The 14518-nt window shown below is 37.4% G+C and overlaps 1 protein-coding gene across 1 annotated transcript; it reads left to right on the top strand.

The window, feature by feature from the left end:
* Window positions 1–4: 4 nt before the first annotated feature.
* On the top strand, window positions 5–8272 carry PRPF38B (pre-mRNA processing factor 38B; the record flags this gene model as incomplete). The annotated part of the gene is made up of 6 exons (XM_009695352.1): window positions 5–175; window positions 3333–3401; window positions 3696–3847; window positions 3930–3990; window positions 6567–6790; window positions 7057–8272. Coding segments are annotated over 6 exons (1530 nt in total), but the record flags the coding sequence as incomplete, so codon positions are not given.
* Window positions 8273–14518: the final 6246 nt, after the last annotated feature.

The raw sequence follows: 14518 nt of genomic DNA, 5'->3' as shown, positions 1-14518 counted from the left end.
CCCCAAGCCGGCGGCCTCAGGCAAGCAGGGCAACGTGCTGCCGCTGTGGGGGAATGAGAAGACTATGAACCTGAATCCCATGATCCTCACCAACATCCTCTCGTCGCCCTACTTCAAGGTGCAGCTCTATGAGCTCAAGACTTACCATGAAGTGGTGGACGAGATCTACTTCAAGGTGAGCCTGCGGGCCGCGCCCTGGGCGCCGCGGACTCCTCGGGGCTGTGCTGACGCCTGTCCCGAGCCTCCCCGTGGCTGGGCTTTTTGAAGGGGGAAGGCTTTGTTTGGGGCCTGCGGATTCTCCTTTGCCTTCCTGCCCCTTATCTCGCAGTAAGGGATGGGAGGAAATCTCTTTTTTTTTTGCTTAATCGGGGGAATCCAAGTTGCTGCCTTCTGTTTCTTACAAAAGAAGCGTGTTTCGCGTCGGATTTGGAATTGCGGAGTGGTGAATTAGTTTTGAAGTGGGCAGCGTGAGCCAGGGCAGTGGGGATGAAATGGCCGTCTGAGGACCGCGCTCTCAGTCGGAGAGAGTGGGGAGGGGACCCGGTCTGCATGCCACTGCTAGAGACAAGTGCTCCCCGCAGCCTAGGAGTTGCCAACATGCCATATAACTCCACAAAAGGTATGGTGGTGACTGTAGGTGGTTTCCGCAGGAGTTTGCATGTGGCCGCCATCCTCAGTTAGAGGTTAGGATCCCTCCTCTTCACACTCAATCAAAAACTAGTTCATTTTAGTGCTTCTCTTGGCGCTAAGTAGAATGTGCTGGGGAGATAACTGAACTGTATCAGTGCACCCATGTCTCAGTTCTTGTTTTGTTAGCAGGATTGAATCAGTTTTGCAGCGAGGCTTCCATCAAGCCAGTCTCCCAGGTAGAGGTATGCATAATTAATGCTCATCAACACAGCCACATTCTTTGTTCTGATAATGAGAGCAAAACTGAATTATCTAATTCAGGCTGCTGTCTTCAGTCAGCTGTACTTTGGTTATTGAGATATTTTTCTCAGGTGAATTGATTCTGCTTGATAATGTTACTGTGTCAGTTAGTGGGTTTCAGTATACTTTGAAATAAAAAAAAAAAGGTAGCCTTTTTGTCTCATTTAACCAGGGCAAGTCAAGTTACGTAGGGCATTATAATTGTGAAAAATAAATCCATGGAAATATTTTGATATTTTTTGGCATTGTTTGCACTTATTTATGAAGAGTGCTACTGTTTTTCCTCATAATGACAGCATTTCTCTGCTTGCGCTCTGTCATTTGGAGTGGACTACTTAATTCTCCTGATGCTTAGAAAATAACATAGATTGTCGACAAAGCTTATCTTCAGTTAATTTGCCACTTGCTGCATATGAGGGAGAAATAATTCGTTTTGACTATCCAAATGGAAAGCAGCAAAGTGTATTTTTGCAAGTGATGGCAGGACCTGAAAAATTTATAAAAGAAACATATTTTCAGAAAATTTGATAGCTTACTGTATTTTGCATGGAGCCTTTCAGATATAGTAAAAAATATTTGATGTGATTCATCTTCTTAGTATTGGTAGACCTCAACTGCAGTAGGTCAAATCTTTTGCTTGTGTCAGTGTTTCATTCCATAAGCGGCTTAATCTTGGAGAAGAATTTTGACATACCATTAAACATCTGCTTGTTAATCCAATGTAAATAAAGTTTGTTTACTGAACTTGATAGTTATTCTGATTCAAAACTACATCCTAAATAAAAGAGAACACTCAGCCTCTTACTTGTGAGTAATAGATGTGAGGGAGAAGATAACCTGATGCTTAAGGTACTTCATTGATATTCGGAAGATTTGAATTCTGTTCATGTTTTAAGATTCCTGAAAAATGGCTGACTTTTTTCTTTTTTTCTTTTTTTTTTTTCCCTTGATTGATCACAATATCCACATAGCAGGTGTATTTTCAAGTGTATTTGTCCTTGTTTGCGAACTAAGTGGCTTATTTAAAAAATTTAAGAATGCTGGGTGCTGGATTCTTGGGAAAGATAATCTTAAGTTATACAGGCAGCTAGTGGTAGAGGCCATCTTTGAAGATACGGATTCTGTCTAGATATTTGAATTAATTCACTTAGAGTTGATTTCCTGTTTCAGTTCTGTACCTCCAAAGTGGATGACTTCCTCTTTCTTTATCCCTGATCTTAGCACCACGTGCCTGTCCTCAACTTCATTTAATCTGTATGCTTCCAACAAGTTAAGCATATGCAGCAGTCTTTGTAGGATCAAAACTTTAAATACCCTTCTCTGAAATTAGTATTGTTTTCAGGGCTTTGGTTTTTTTGTTGATATCTGTCGAAACCAGTATGTTTATATTGATTGTGGCCAATAAATGTAACTGTTAATAAAAAAATTGAAGACTGCTATTGTGATAGTGTCATACTCGATCCTTTGACTAAACATACTTTTCATAGTCAGTTCTGTTTCATGTATTGTTAAAGAATTTTGACTTGTGAACTACAGTACAGCTTGGCCACAAACTCTTATCCCCAATCCAGTGTAACAGCATTGTATCTTTTTTGTCTTACTTATTTTTTTAAGTCGATATGTTTAGGAAATATACTTGTTTATTGAGCTAGACATTACTTCTCTGAATTTCACAATTTCAAATGTAGCTTAGGCAGTTTTATGGTTCTTAACTTGTTTATGACTCGTTATTGTCAAATTTATAGGAAGGTGTTGGTTAACTATGTTCGTGCACTCATCTCTAAATGCATCTCAAAAGATTTGAATTAGGCAAGCTTTACTTATTAGTAATTAGGAGCTATTTTATCTAAGAACATCACTGCAGTCTATAAGAAAAATCACTCACTACTACACTTTATAGACGTTTTTCTTTTGTCCTAATTGTGGGTGGTACTCAAATCTCTAGCTAAGCTCATTGCATAAACGAGATTTGTGAATATAAGACTGTAGGTTTTGACTTCTGTAGCTGTCATCAGCAGGTATCACTAAACTTGATAAGAGACAGTTTAAATAAAGATAATTGTTTAGTCACCATAGAAAATAGTAATGATAGGGGTTTAGCCATAAAGTATTTGAAAGTACGTGGAGTATAGAATAAGCACGGATGCTTGCTTTGATGTTTGTTTTGGCTTTTGTTTTTAAACTTCGTCCATGACTTTGGCTATAATTTCTTAATGTAGTAACTAAAAAAGCCAAATGCTTTGCTTTAATGACAAAGCAGACTTGATCTTGAATTTGGTAGGATTTAAGATTCATTTAGGATATCCATTGTTTAAATTAGGGTTGTATAGGCAGCTGAACATTATGGAGGTTGTAACTGTAATTTTCTTTCTTTCCTCCACTCTCCCCCCCGCCCCTTTCAGGTGACGCATGTTGAGCCATGGGAAAAGGGGAGCAGAAAAACAGCAGGCCAGACAGGGATGTGTGGAGGGGTAAGTAGAAGTACGTGCCTTCTTAAATTTTTCTGTCTGGTAAATAAATTTCCCAAGCATAGCTAAAGCTTGCTTATATGTTGGCTGAATCCCTGGATGTAAAAGTATTTATTACAAAGAGTTGATATATTCCCCTTGCTTCCAGAGCTGTGGATACAAGTAGTGTTACCTTTTCTGCATAGCTCTATTTGTAGATTCAGATTTTATCTTGTGTTAGTTCTCATTCTTTTGTAGATTTGGGATAATGTCTTTGTGACTTCCTGCATTGTCACTTAAATTTTTTTTCTTTGAAAGGTGCGTGGTGTTGGAACTGGAGGAATTGTGTCTACTGCCTTTTGTCTGCTCTACAAATTATTTACACTGAAACTCACTCGTAAGCAAGTGATGGGCCTTATAACTCATACAGACTCTCCGTATATTAGGGCTCTTGGATTTATGTATATTAGGTAAGTATCAATATAATTGACTAATGACTAATTTAATATACAGAAAGCTGTATTGAAATTTTACATTCTTTTTGTACTTAAGGTATACCCAACCACCTACAGATCTATGGGACTGGTTTGAATCCTTTCTTGATGATGAAGAGGTATGTCGGCGAGGGTAATAATTTGTTTTCTTTTGTTTCTTTTCATGTTACTACTTTAGGTTTAAACGTTGTTTGACAAGGTTTTCTGTAGTTTGAATGTTGCGATGTTATATTCTTGTAATTTCATTAATTAGTGCAGGAAGCAGGTCTAAGCTGGGACTCAGGTCATTTTTCTTAGATTTCAAAGATTTAACAGAATTTTCCATTGGTTAGGATGTTACTGTGTCAAATATTACAAAGTCATGTGAAACAGATTTATTAAATGAGAATGCAGAAAGCAGGCTGTGTGAGTGTGGCTTCTGTGTGGTTTTAAAAAAAGAATTATTTTTAATCAAGATAGAGTAAATCCTGAGTGCTAAATTTGTATTTTGCATTTATTACCGGGCCAGGGGGAATGGTGCTTACATAGAAGAGTGGGAAGTATATAGTAGAAACCAACATTCACCTTGAAAAATATTATCAAAAATGCTTATTATTCATGTCCTGGAATAACTAAACTCAGGATTTCTTCAGAGGAGAAACAAACAGCCTAATTACTGCATAAGGTGGCATTGTTTCTAGTAACCTTAATGTCTTTGCTAACAGGGCAAAAAAAAGAAACCTGAGTTGCTAACTGAAGAAGTTCCGTAAAGAGGCTGCATTATTATGCAGTCAGATAGGAGAATACCTTTGGTACCATAGTCCCAATTTACTGCCTGGAGAAACAGAGTAGGAGCTGGTGGATGATGTTTCTCAGTCTATGAAGTTGAATATACAGTCTGCTACATACTGTTGCAATTTGTATTTATTGAGCAGGTTTTAAATTACATCCTAGATTTAAGAGTGGAACAGGAGGGATCACTTGCCCTCTTCAGTGTGACACTAAGCATCTACTTCATGAAATTTCAAATGTTGTAGTTGCAAATGATGTCCGAACATTTGTATTAAAAATAGTGTTAATTATACCTGTATCTGACTGCAATGCAGTGTATTTATTTTAGACAGCTTCTTTCATGCTAAGTATCAGAAACACTGTGCAAAGGAAACAGCTGTTATTTCAGGTAAACCCATGTTATTGTATGTTTGTAACAAAAATCAGAACGAATTTAAGTCTTGATTGAGTTGCTGTGATATCCTCCTTCTCCCCCAGGTGGTGCTAGTTAATATGAGCTCTTCTCTGCAATGTTGCATTGTAACTTAGGAGGAGGATTGAGGTGGCTTCATTTTCAGGGTCCCACAAACAACTTGATTACCAGGACAATAAAGCAATCACAAGTGCGATTCATTGTGCGGGTCTTAACTGGTTTGTTATTCAAAGCACCTTTTTAGTTTATACATTTCAGTTCTTACAGATGTTGGTTATCAGCATATATTTGTTTATTGTTGTTTAAAGTCACCCGATACATTTTTGGAATTAGTGTTTTCTTTCCTAGCTGCTTTCAGTAGCTTTGTGTTATGTAGGAAAAAGTGCTTGGGGCCGCTTGTCTTAAATTTTCTTACCAGTCCTGGTCAAGTTCAATAGGATGAAGCAAGTTTATATGTATGTCTGGAATTACTTAAACCTACAGACTTTTTTTTCCCCTCCAGTTCTTAAATATGTGGAAGCAGTTCCTCTTTTGTCATGCTGCTGTGAAAAACTTCCCAGGATACAGAGTTAATTTTCAAAATGCTTCTTATGTTTATTTTGTTTAACTGTACGTACTCTCCAGGTGCTACATTTAACTCCTTGTTTTCTTCTTTAGATCTCTGCAGCGATTATATTTGGAAAAACTGTATATCTGAACACTTAAATGTGTGTGAGTGCAAGCAGTTTTACATTTAGATTTTCTCTTCCTGTTTAGATAACAAATCTCACTTTCCTTGTGTGCTTGCACTATAGGTTTGGGACTGACAATAGCTGACTAACATGTCCTGAGCTGTGAGAGGGCATAGCAAGAAGGCCTTCATGCGGTAATGACCCTTTTCAGAGACAATGGTCATCATGGATTATGCGTTTCCAATTATTTGTTCATTTATTTATTTTTTTACATACTTCTAAATTAGAAACCTCACTGCTTCATGGCAGTTGGTTTGCTATTGCTTCCAATTCTGTTAGGATGCCATTTTGTACTAGAGGTTTTTCTATGATCATTTTTAGAGAGGCAATGATGTAGTTCTTAAATGATATAGGCCACAGGGTTGGGTATGATGGTACACAGTTGTACATCCACGAAATAGAGTATTAAATGTAGTTTGAGAGGACTTCTCAGCTTTGTGGCATTTAAATAAAATACGAGATCGTACCATATAACCAGACTGTGTAAGGGGATTTTGTGTTAATCTCTTCATCGACAGTCCCTTACCATCCAGATGGCTGCAGGATTAGTATGTGCCTGCATGCATATATGTTAAGTCCCATTCCCTGTCTGTAACATACTGCCAAATCCAAAGGGTGCAGAGTTTGAATTTTTCTGAGGAAATGTATTAGAATATGAGACAAGTAAACTTTCATAATCATGAGACTTCAAGAGGGCAGTAATGTAGCAGCATTTTTTTTTTTTAAATCAGTAAAGAATATTTTTGACCATCAGGATATTTTTTTTGCTTGTATTTTGTAGGACCTGGATGTGAAGGCAGGTGGGGGTTGTGTTATGACCATCGGAGAGATGCTTCGTTCCTTCCTCACTAAGCTTGAATGGTTTTCCACGTTGTTTCCAAGAATTCCTGTGCCAGTCCAGAAAACCATTGACCAGCAAATTAAAAGCAGACCTAGAAAAATCAAGAAAGATGGCAAGGAGGGAATGGAAGAAATAGACCGGCATGCAGAACGTAGACGTTCAAGGTCATATACACGTTATTTTGAAAGTGAACATTAGAAGTGCAATATTGAACTACTTATTGCCAGAAACATGTCGTCTTTTCGCTGAGATAGGTTTTAAGGCAACAGGCAAAACAGTTTATGGGTGCTGATGGATTAAAATAGTCACATGATCTTTGGTATTTAGGATTAAATATAGACTGTATACATAAAGTATAAATTCAAAAGTGAAGAGGGTGTGTTAACTTTAAAAGGTTGTGTTTCATATTGATTATCTTTTACTTTAAAAGGTCTCCAAGACGATCCATTAGTCCCAGGAGGTCCCCCAGAAGATCCAGAAGCAGAAGTCATCATCGGGAAGGCCATGGATCATCTAGTTTTGATAGAGAACTAGAAAGAGAAAGAGAACGGCAGAGATTAGAACGTGAAGCTAAGGAGAGAGAAAAAGAAAGGCGGAGATCTCGAAGTGCTGATCGCACACTAGAACGGAGGCGAAGCAGAAGCAGGGACAGATACAGAAGCCGTAGTCGAAGTCGTGACAGGAAAGGAGATAGAAGGGACAGGGATAGGGAGCGAGAGAAAGAAAATGAACGGAGCCGGAAAAAAGAGAGAGATTATGATAAGGAAAGAGGTAGCGAGAGGGAAAAAGATCGATCTAGAGAAAGATCGAAAGAAAGGAAAAGTAAGGGCGATACAGAAGAGAGAAGACACAAGGATGACAAGGATGACAAGAAACACCGGGATGACAAAAGGGATTCCAAAAAAGAGAGAAAACATAGTAGAAGTCGAAGCCGGGAAAGAAGGCATAGGAGTAGGAGCCGAAGTAAGAATACAGGTAAGCGCAGCAGAAGCAGGAGCAAAGAGAAATCAAGTAAACATAAAAATGAAAGTAAAGAGAAGTCAAATAAACGAAGTAGAAGCAGAAGCAGAGGAAGAACAGATAGCGTTGAGAAGTCCAGAAAACGAGACCGGAGTCCCAGCAAAGAAAAATCTAGAAAGCGTAGCCGAAGCAAAGAACGTTCCCACAAACATGATCACAGTGATAGCAAGGACCATTCGGACAAACACGATCGTCGAAGGAGCCAAAGTATGGAACGAGAGAGCCAAGAAAAGCAACATAAAAACAAAGATGAGACTGTGTGAACTCTTTCAGAAGTGGATCACATTGAATCCTATAAATGTTTGATTAAATCCTGCTTATTTTTTCTTAAAGTTGAGATTGTGCAGTAGTTGATGAGCACTCTTCTCCAACCTCCCTCTAGGCTGCAGATTGTCATTTCCTATTTTGGGTAGGGAAGTGCCTTTGTAAACCCATTCAATGCATTGACGGTTTCAAACCATTTGTTTAGTTTAATTCGTAATGCGGAGATTGTTCTTGCATTTTTATTGTTCAGATGTTTCTGAAATGTACAGTCTGTACATATGTCCTGAAAATGTTTTAATTCCTTTGGCATGGTTGCCATGTTGGTTCAATTTGTATGAGGCAATAAACTGCCACTAATTCTACTTTAATTTTGTAGATGTGGAATTATGGTTTGTATCCTGAAGTTAGCATGGCTGTGCTTTACATAATAGTATGGCTTTTAGGGATGGATCTTCAGTGTGTATTATAGGTGAGATATTTATGTGCATACAATTTACATCGAGGGCTGCAGATTTAGAACACTTATGTCCACGGTACCTGCTGTTATTTCAAAAGCTTTTAAAATGTATTATGTTGTTCATCACCACTGGTGTGAAATCGAGTGAACTTTCAAGGAGATAGCGGTTTTGATGCAAAGATTTAGATTGTTGGGGCTTGTTTAGTAATTCTTTAGAAAGGCTACCTCAAGCGGACACTGTAAAGGTTCACGGATGAGTACCGTAGCCATCTATGCATTTTATTTGTTTGAAAAAAATCCATGTAAGCTTCCTTTTTTTTTTTTTTAAAAAACACAATTTATGCTTTTGTGGTCTTTCAGTGTTTTTAATTGGCAGCTGCACTCTGTCATTTATGATAACCCTGGGCTAATAAAGGCATTTAAGATAGGAAGAGGGAGGTAGGAAGAAGAAAATCATTACAAAGGATTTCAGTTTCAAGCTTCCAAAGCATTTTTATAAGTATAAACATTTAAAATAAGAATTACCTGATAGTGTCCTTTTTTAAGTCATATTTTCTACAAATAGTAAGGTTTGCAGTTTGTGCTGAACATTTCATCTGGCAGATTTTTTTTTTTTTTTAAACGGGTGGTTAGAAGCAAAAACCAAAATGCATTATAGAAAAAAAAAATCGTATCATTAAGGTCCAAGTCTATTTGATAGATTATTCTGACGACTTGTATACTAAGTGAGGAGAAGCATCTGGAATAAAATCTCAATTAATTCTCTTTGTGTTGGGTGTCAGCCTTTCCCTGCATGTTCATTGCCAGCTGAAGAGTGTTTGGGTTCCTCCACATTTCATTTTCAGACTAAGTGACACTTGGTATGAAGAAGGGATTTTATGTAATAAGTACCGTATAAGGAAGATGTAGCTAACAAAGAAACGCAGCAGCCCAAAAATAGGAAGAACATTAAGTGTGACTCAATTCATGATCATGAAGTGACCTGAAGGTAGAAATAAATTGTTAGTTGTGCCTTTTTTGCTTCTGTGTGATGCAGGTCATCTAGCTATGATGTTTAAATATTAGGATTTTTTTTTTTTTTCAAACCTCCAGGAGAAAACTGCTTGAATTTCTAACAGTACACTTCATTCCATAGTATTCAAAGAGGCAAAAATAACAAACTCGTTTTTTTCTTCCTCCCTGCTCTTATGTATTGTTTTATGGATTGTTAGTCTTGTCTTTGTCACTGTGATCCTTAGTATTCGAAATCTTTTAATACTGAGGTGGTTCCGGTATTGTCTGCTTATGGTTTTGTTACCTGATTTTAAATCTGAGCTTGAAACAAAGCTTAAGCTTCAACAAGTTGATTCCATTGCAGTGTAGAACTAAAATAGCATTCATTTAATACGGGAGGAGAAAAACTGTATTGGCCATTTAAGAAATACCCTGGCTAGTAGATTATTAGGACTGTCTTTGCAATTTGCCAGGGGATTGCATGGATTCTGTGAAAGCAGGGAGGACAACTTTTATTTGCCACTAGGTGGCTTCTTTTGGCCTCGTTCTGTCAGTGTTCTGTCGGGGAAAACGGATTACTGATTTCAGTTGTTCCTTCAGGGCTCCTCCTCCTCCTTCTCTGCCATTGTTGGGAAATGCAGTGAAAGAATGGTTTATTTGCAGGCAAAATCCAGATATTTGAGAAATAGTCTTTGACCTGAGCGTGGAGAGCGCTGTTTTATTACAGTGAAGATGGTGAACATTTTGATACAGCTTGTGCAAGACTGGCCTATGCCAGTACCTCTTGCAAGTGTGGTAATTTGAGGAGTTTGCTTTTATTTTTGTAATAAATAGTCATTTTTGACTTTCTGATTTAATTTGATCCATATTATGTATTTAAGCTAGCAGTGTAATGAATAGCACAATATTCATGAGTGACCGAGACCTGTGAAAATGATGTAAACCAAGACACCTGTCTTAAAGTTACCATTGAGATGTAGTATCTTGCAGCTCTTGGGTTTGGATCCAGGGACTCTTTAATTCGTTTTTGTTGATGCCGTTTTATTTCATGTGACCTTCCTTGAAACCAGAAGGGACAGATCCGCAGAACTTCTACAAAGCAGCTGTGATCGTAAATGGCAAGATCAGTGGAGTCTCCAGTGCTGACTGGTCTGATGCAGTTGCTAGCAGTACAGCTGCAGTGGGCATTTGGCTTGGGGGTCATTAGAAGAAAATTTCTGCCAGCTTTAATTGGAGGTATTGTGAGAGTTTTCCCAGGAGGTATGGTTCCAGAGCTTCTGTCTGACAGAGCCTGTGCAGTTACTCTTCAGTTCTCAGGGTAAAAGCACAACAAACCCAAGCCCTGTGAACCTGGTTTCCATAGTTACCTAGCTGGGATAGTCATTCCTCTTGAAGCCTAATCTGACTTTGAAATTTCCTGTGGCTCCAAGGAAAAGTTCTTACCTGGACTAATAATACTAATTTGAGATATATACAAATACTTTGTACTTTTTTTTTTTGCTTTTGAAGATACTACTCAATTAGTTGAACAGTATTTCAGATCTTGAGAAGTAGCAAACTGGCATTCTTTTATTTTAAGGCATGGTCAAGGCTTTGGCTCCAGAGATTCACATCTACCTACTGCCACATAACTATGCAGGTAATTGGTGTCAGTACGAAAGGATTTGTACGTATCTGACTTGTAAACATAATGGGAGTGGTATCGGTTGTCTACCTGTATTGAAAAAGGTAACTTGGATGGCAGGGCATTTTAACCGATCATGTTGGGGTGTACTTAGTACACAATGCATACCCGTGGTTTTTTATTATTTTTTCATTTATACGTTGAAGAAACATGAATGAGCTCATACTTTCAGTATTTACAGCTGAATGTTACTGTACTGACTCAAAGAATACAAATAGCCAGGATCTCATAAGGGGAAGCTGCAAGAATTACATGACTTCTACTGGCTTTGGTCGATGCTTGAGCCCTTTCTGCGCTGCTGTGAAGTGCACACAACTTTACATATAGGAGATGTCCACCAGCTATTAAGCAGGGTAAAACAGCATTTAAATGCTACTTGTGAGGTTTTGCAGTGTAGTAGTTGTATTTTTTTTTTTTCTCCCCCAATAATAGTTGGATGTGGGAGAACACTTCTTAAATCTCAGCAATTTTAGGTCAGATCTAAAACCAACTGAAGGATAGATTTTTGCCAGTTTCTTGACTGGACTGAAAACAGCCTGTCTACGTTTTGAGCTGTTACTTCTGTGTCAAATACAATTACAAATAATTTGTATTTGGAACAATATGTACAAATTTTTTTGCAAATGTTCACCTTTGTATAATTGCAACTAATACATCTTTAATTTAATTGAAATATTTTATTAAGTAAGTATTAATGAAGGCATCTATCATGAAATAACCTAGGTGTTTTTAATCACCTAAATTGTTAGTAGAAGTGATTTCACAGGTACTGTTCTGAAAGCATTAATTTTACTTAACATACCAATATGCTGCCTACCTCTGGGTCTTCAACAGGAATTTTCTTTATTTTCAAGTTTTTTGTCTTTTAAGATGTTTGTGGGGTTGGGTTGCTTGGGTTTTGGTTTTGTTTCTGGTTTTGTGTTTTGTTTTGTTTTTCCAGTTGTATTTTCTTGTTATTTTGTGGTTTATTTGGGGTTTTTTGGTTGGTTGGGTTTTTTTGCTTCATGAAGACCAGAGCTTCATACCAGTGAATAGTATAGAAAATACTTCTGTGTAAAACACTACATCTAATTGTCCTTTCCTGTGATCTTAAAACAAGTCAGTGTGACCCGTAAAAAAAGTGTTTGCCTCAATCTGGAGAGAATCTGAAACTAATCCTGACTGAAATTTTTTTAATCATCTCAGTGAGTGCCAGTGACATTTCACATATCAGCAGTGTTAATTATTATTCTACAATGTCTAATGCCTGAGTAACATCTGCAATATATACACAGCCACAGTAGGAGGCGTGGATCTGGCTCAGTTTGGTTGTGTTGCTTTTCCTCTCTGTTTTGGTAAATTGTCTACATCTTCTAACTACTTTTTTTGAGCTAATTCAATGTGTTTTTTCTTGGAATCTTGACTCCTCTTCCACTTTTTGCTTTTTCTTTTTTTTTTTTTTTTTTAACAGACATGCAAATAGTATGTTCTATTACAATTACACTTCTCATTTTCAATTGTGAAGATGAGGGGCTGATGGAAATCATACTACAGCATTGTCAACGTTGTAGCATGTAATTTTGAGATGTCAATGTCTGTATGCCAGAAGAATGGAGAAAAAATACACCAACAGTTTATAATTGCTTAAAATATATTAGCGTTACTGTTAGAGCATGGAAATACCAGAATTATTTATATGAAAAGAAGAAAGCTGTGGCTTGAATTTGATTCCAAAAGAAACTGATTGCTTCAGACCTCTGAAAATTCAGGTAATAGCCACCTGGTTAAACACTTAGGCTTTGGTGACAGTGTTTGATTACTGCAAAGAAAAAAATATTTAAATAAAACCCTCAAGGAAGAAAGTTGTGAACAGTACTTTTACATTCTTGATTTTTTTTTTTTTCAAATTGAATGAGAAATAAAACCAACTTTTTATTAAGTAATGCAGGGTGGTTTTAAATAATGCCAAAGAAAGACTTGTTTGACAGTGAGTAAATGCAGATCATGTTTTAGAAGCAACATGGAATTCTTGGGCCATCTACAATCAATTTATTGAGGAGCGAGATTCCCAAGAGATTATTTTGTGCAAGTTATCAGAAGCCTGACTGAGATACCCAATACAACTGTGTTCTGTGGAGAAAGGAAACTTGGAATGCATGGTGTCAATTAGTTGAAAATACTGTTAAAAACCCTGTTGTCTTTGATAACCTTTATACATAAGCTTCTGAAGACTGTTTTTGTAAGGTATCTTTAAGTAATTGTCTTACTTTTTACGTGTACGTAGAACCGTTGAACTTTGTTTTCTGTGTTGGCTGAAAAAGTAACCACTGTGGAGTATGAGAAAAGATTCTGCCTTTTCTGAAAAATTGGAAATTACAATTTTAGTAATAACTGTCAGTTCTTCATTACCCACAAAGCAAAACAAGTCAGTTGCTGTGAAGACAATGTTATGTTTACCCTTGTGAGTCACCTCTCAAAATTGTAAAGGAAGAAAAGTTTTTTGAAAGTTAAATTAAAATGAAGTAGCCTTAGAATACTTGATTGAGCCTCAAGCTACTTTTAATTGAGTGTACCTAAACTGCTGCTTTTTTTTTTTAAGGAATTAAATTTCACTCTTAATCTTTATTTCAGCCTTACTATTTCATTGATATATCAGGTCTAGAACACACCTACTGATTAATACTCTCTTAGAGGAGCTTTTAAAACTGATTGCTTTACAGGAAGAATGACAGTTCAAGATTGTAGAGTGTTCATCTGCATTTTAAAAATTATGTCATCAGTTGGGGCGTAAAGTTGATGTCCTAGATTAGATCTCAGATAGTGCTAGCTGTTCAGCTTCCCTCCTCGCAGTCCTCAAGCAGCTGTGATTGTTGCAGTTAAGGGCAGATGTCATCTTTCCAGCTTCCGGGAGAGAAAGACCGAGAAGAGCGTTTAGGGAAAATGGTGTTTTCAACAACCTTAACATGCAGGATAGCTGTAGGAGAACAGCAGCAAAGAGGAGATGATCAGCCTTGGGGGGCAGGGGGGGGGAAGTCAGCAGTGACTTCTTGCCATCCTTTTGAGACATGGGCTGTAAATAGTCCAGAACACCAGTACTTTTGTTGGAGAACAAGCAATTTTAGCTAGCAGAGAGAGAAAGTAAATGAGTGCTGAAGAGTATCTTGATCTGTTTGGATTTTGAGGGCTTTTCTGGGGAAAAATGAATATATAGGAAAATAGGATAGTATTATAAAAGGCTTAATGAAGTGAAAGAGGGTTTTATTGTAAATGGAGAAGAGGACAAATCAGTATTGATAGTAGGAGTAGAAAACATGAGGTTTCGGAGGTAAGTATGATGGATTTTAACAAACCAGTTATACTTGGGATATACAGGACTGGTCAAGGTTATCCCTCCAGTCCCAAAGACTTGAAGCAGCAGGAAAAGTTTGATTAATACATCCTAATCTGAATTACAACTCTTAAAACTTACCTCCTTATCTGAACCAGAATTTTCAT

The sequence above is a fragment of the Cariama cristata genome, unplaced genomic scaffold (assembly GCF_000690535.1).
Source record: "Cariama cristata isolate BGI_N322 unplaced genomic scaffold, ASM69053v1 scaffold33572, whole genome shotgun sequence".
NCBI lineage: Eukaryota > Metazoa > Chordata > Aves > Cariamiformes > Cariamidae > Cariama > Cariama cristata.
The sequence above is the reverse complement of the archived record's forward strand: the minus strand, read 5'-3'. Positions and strand labels throughout refer to the sequence as shown.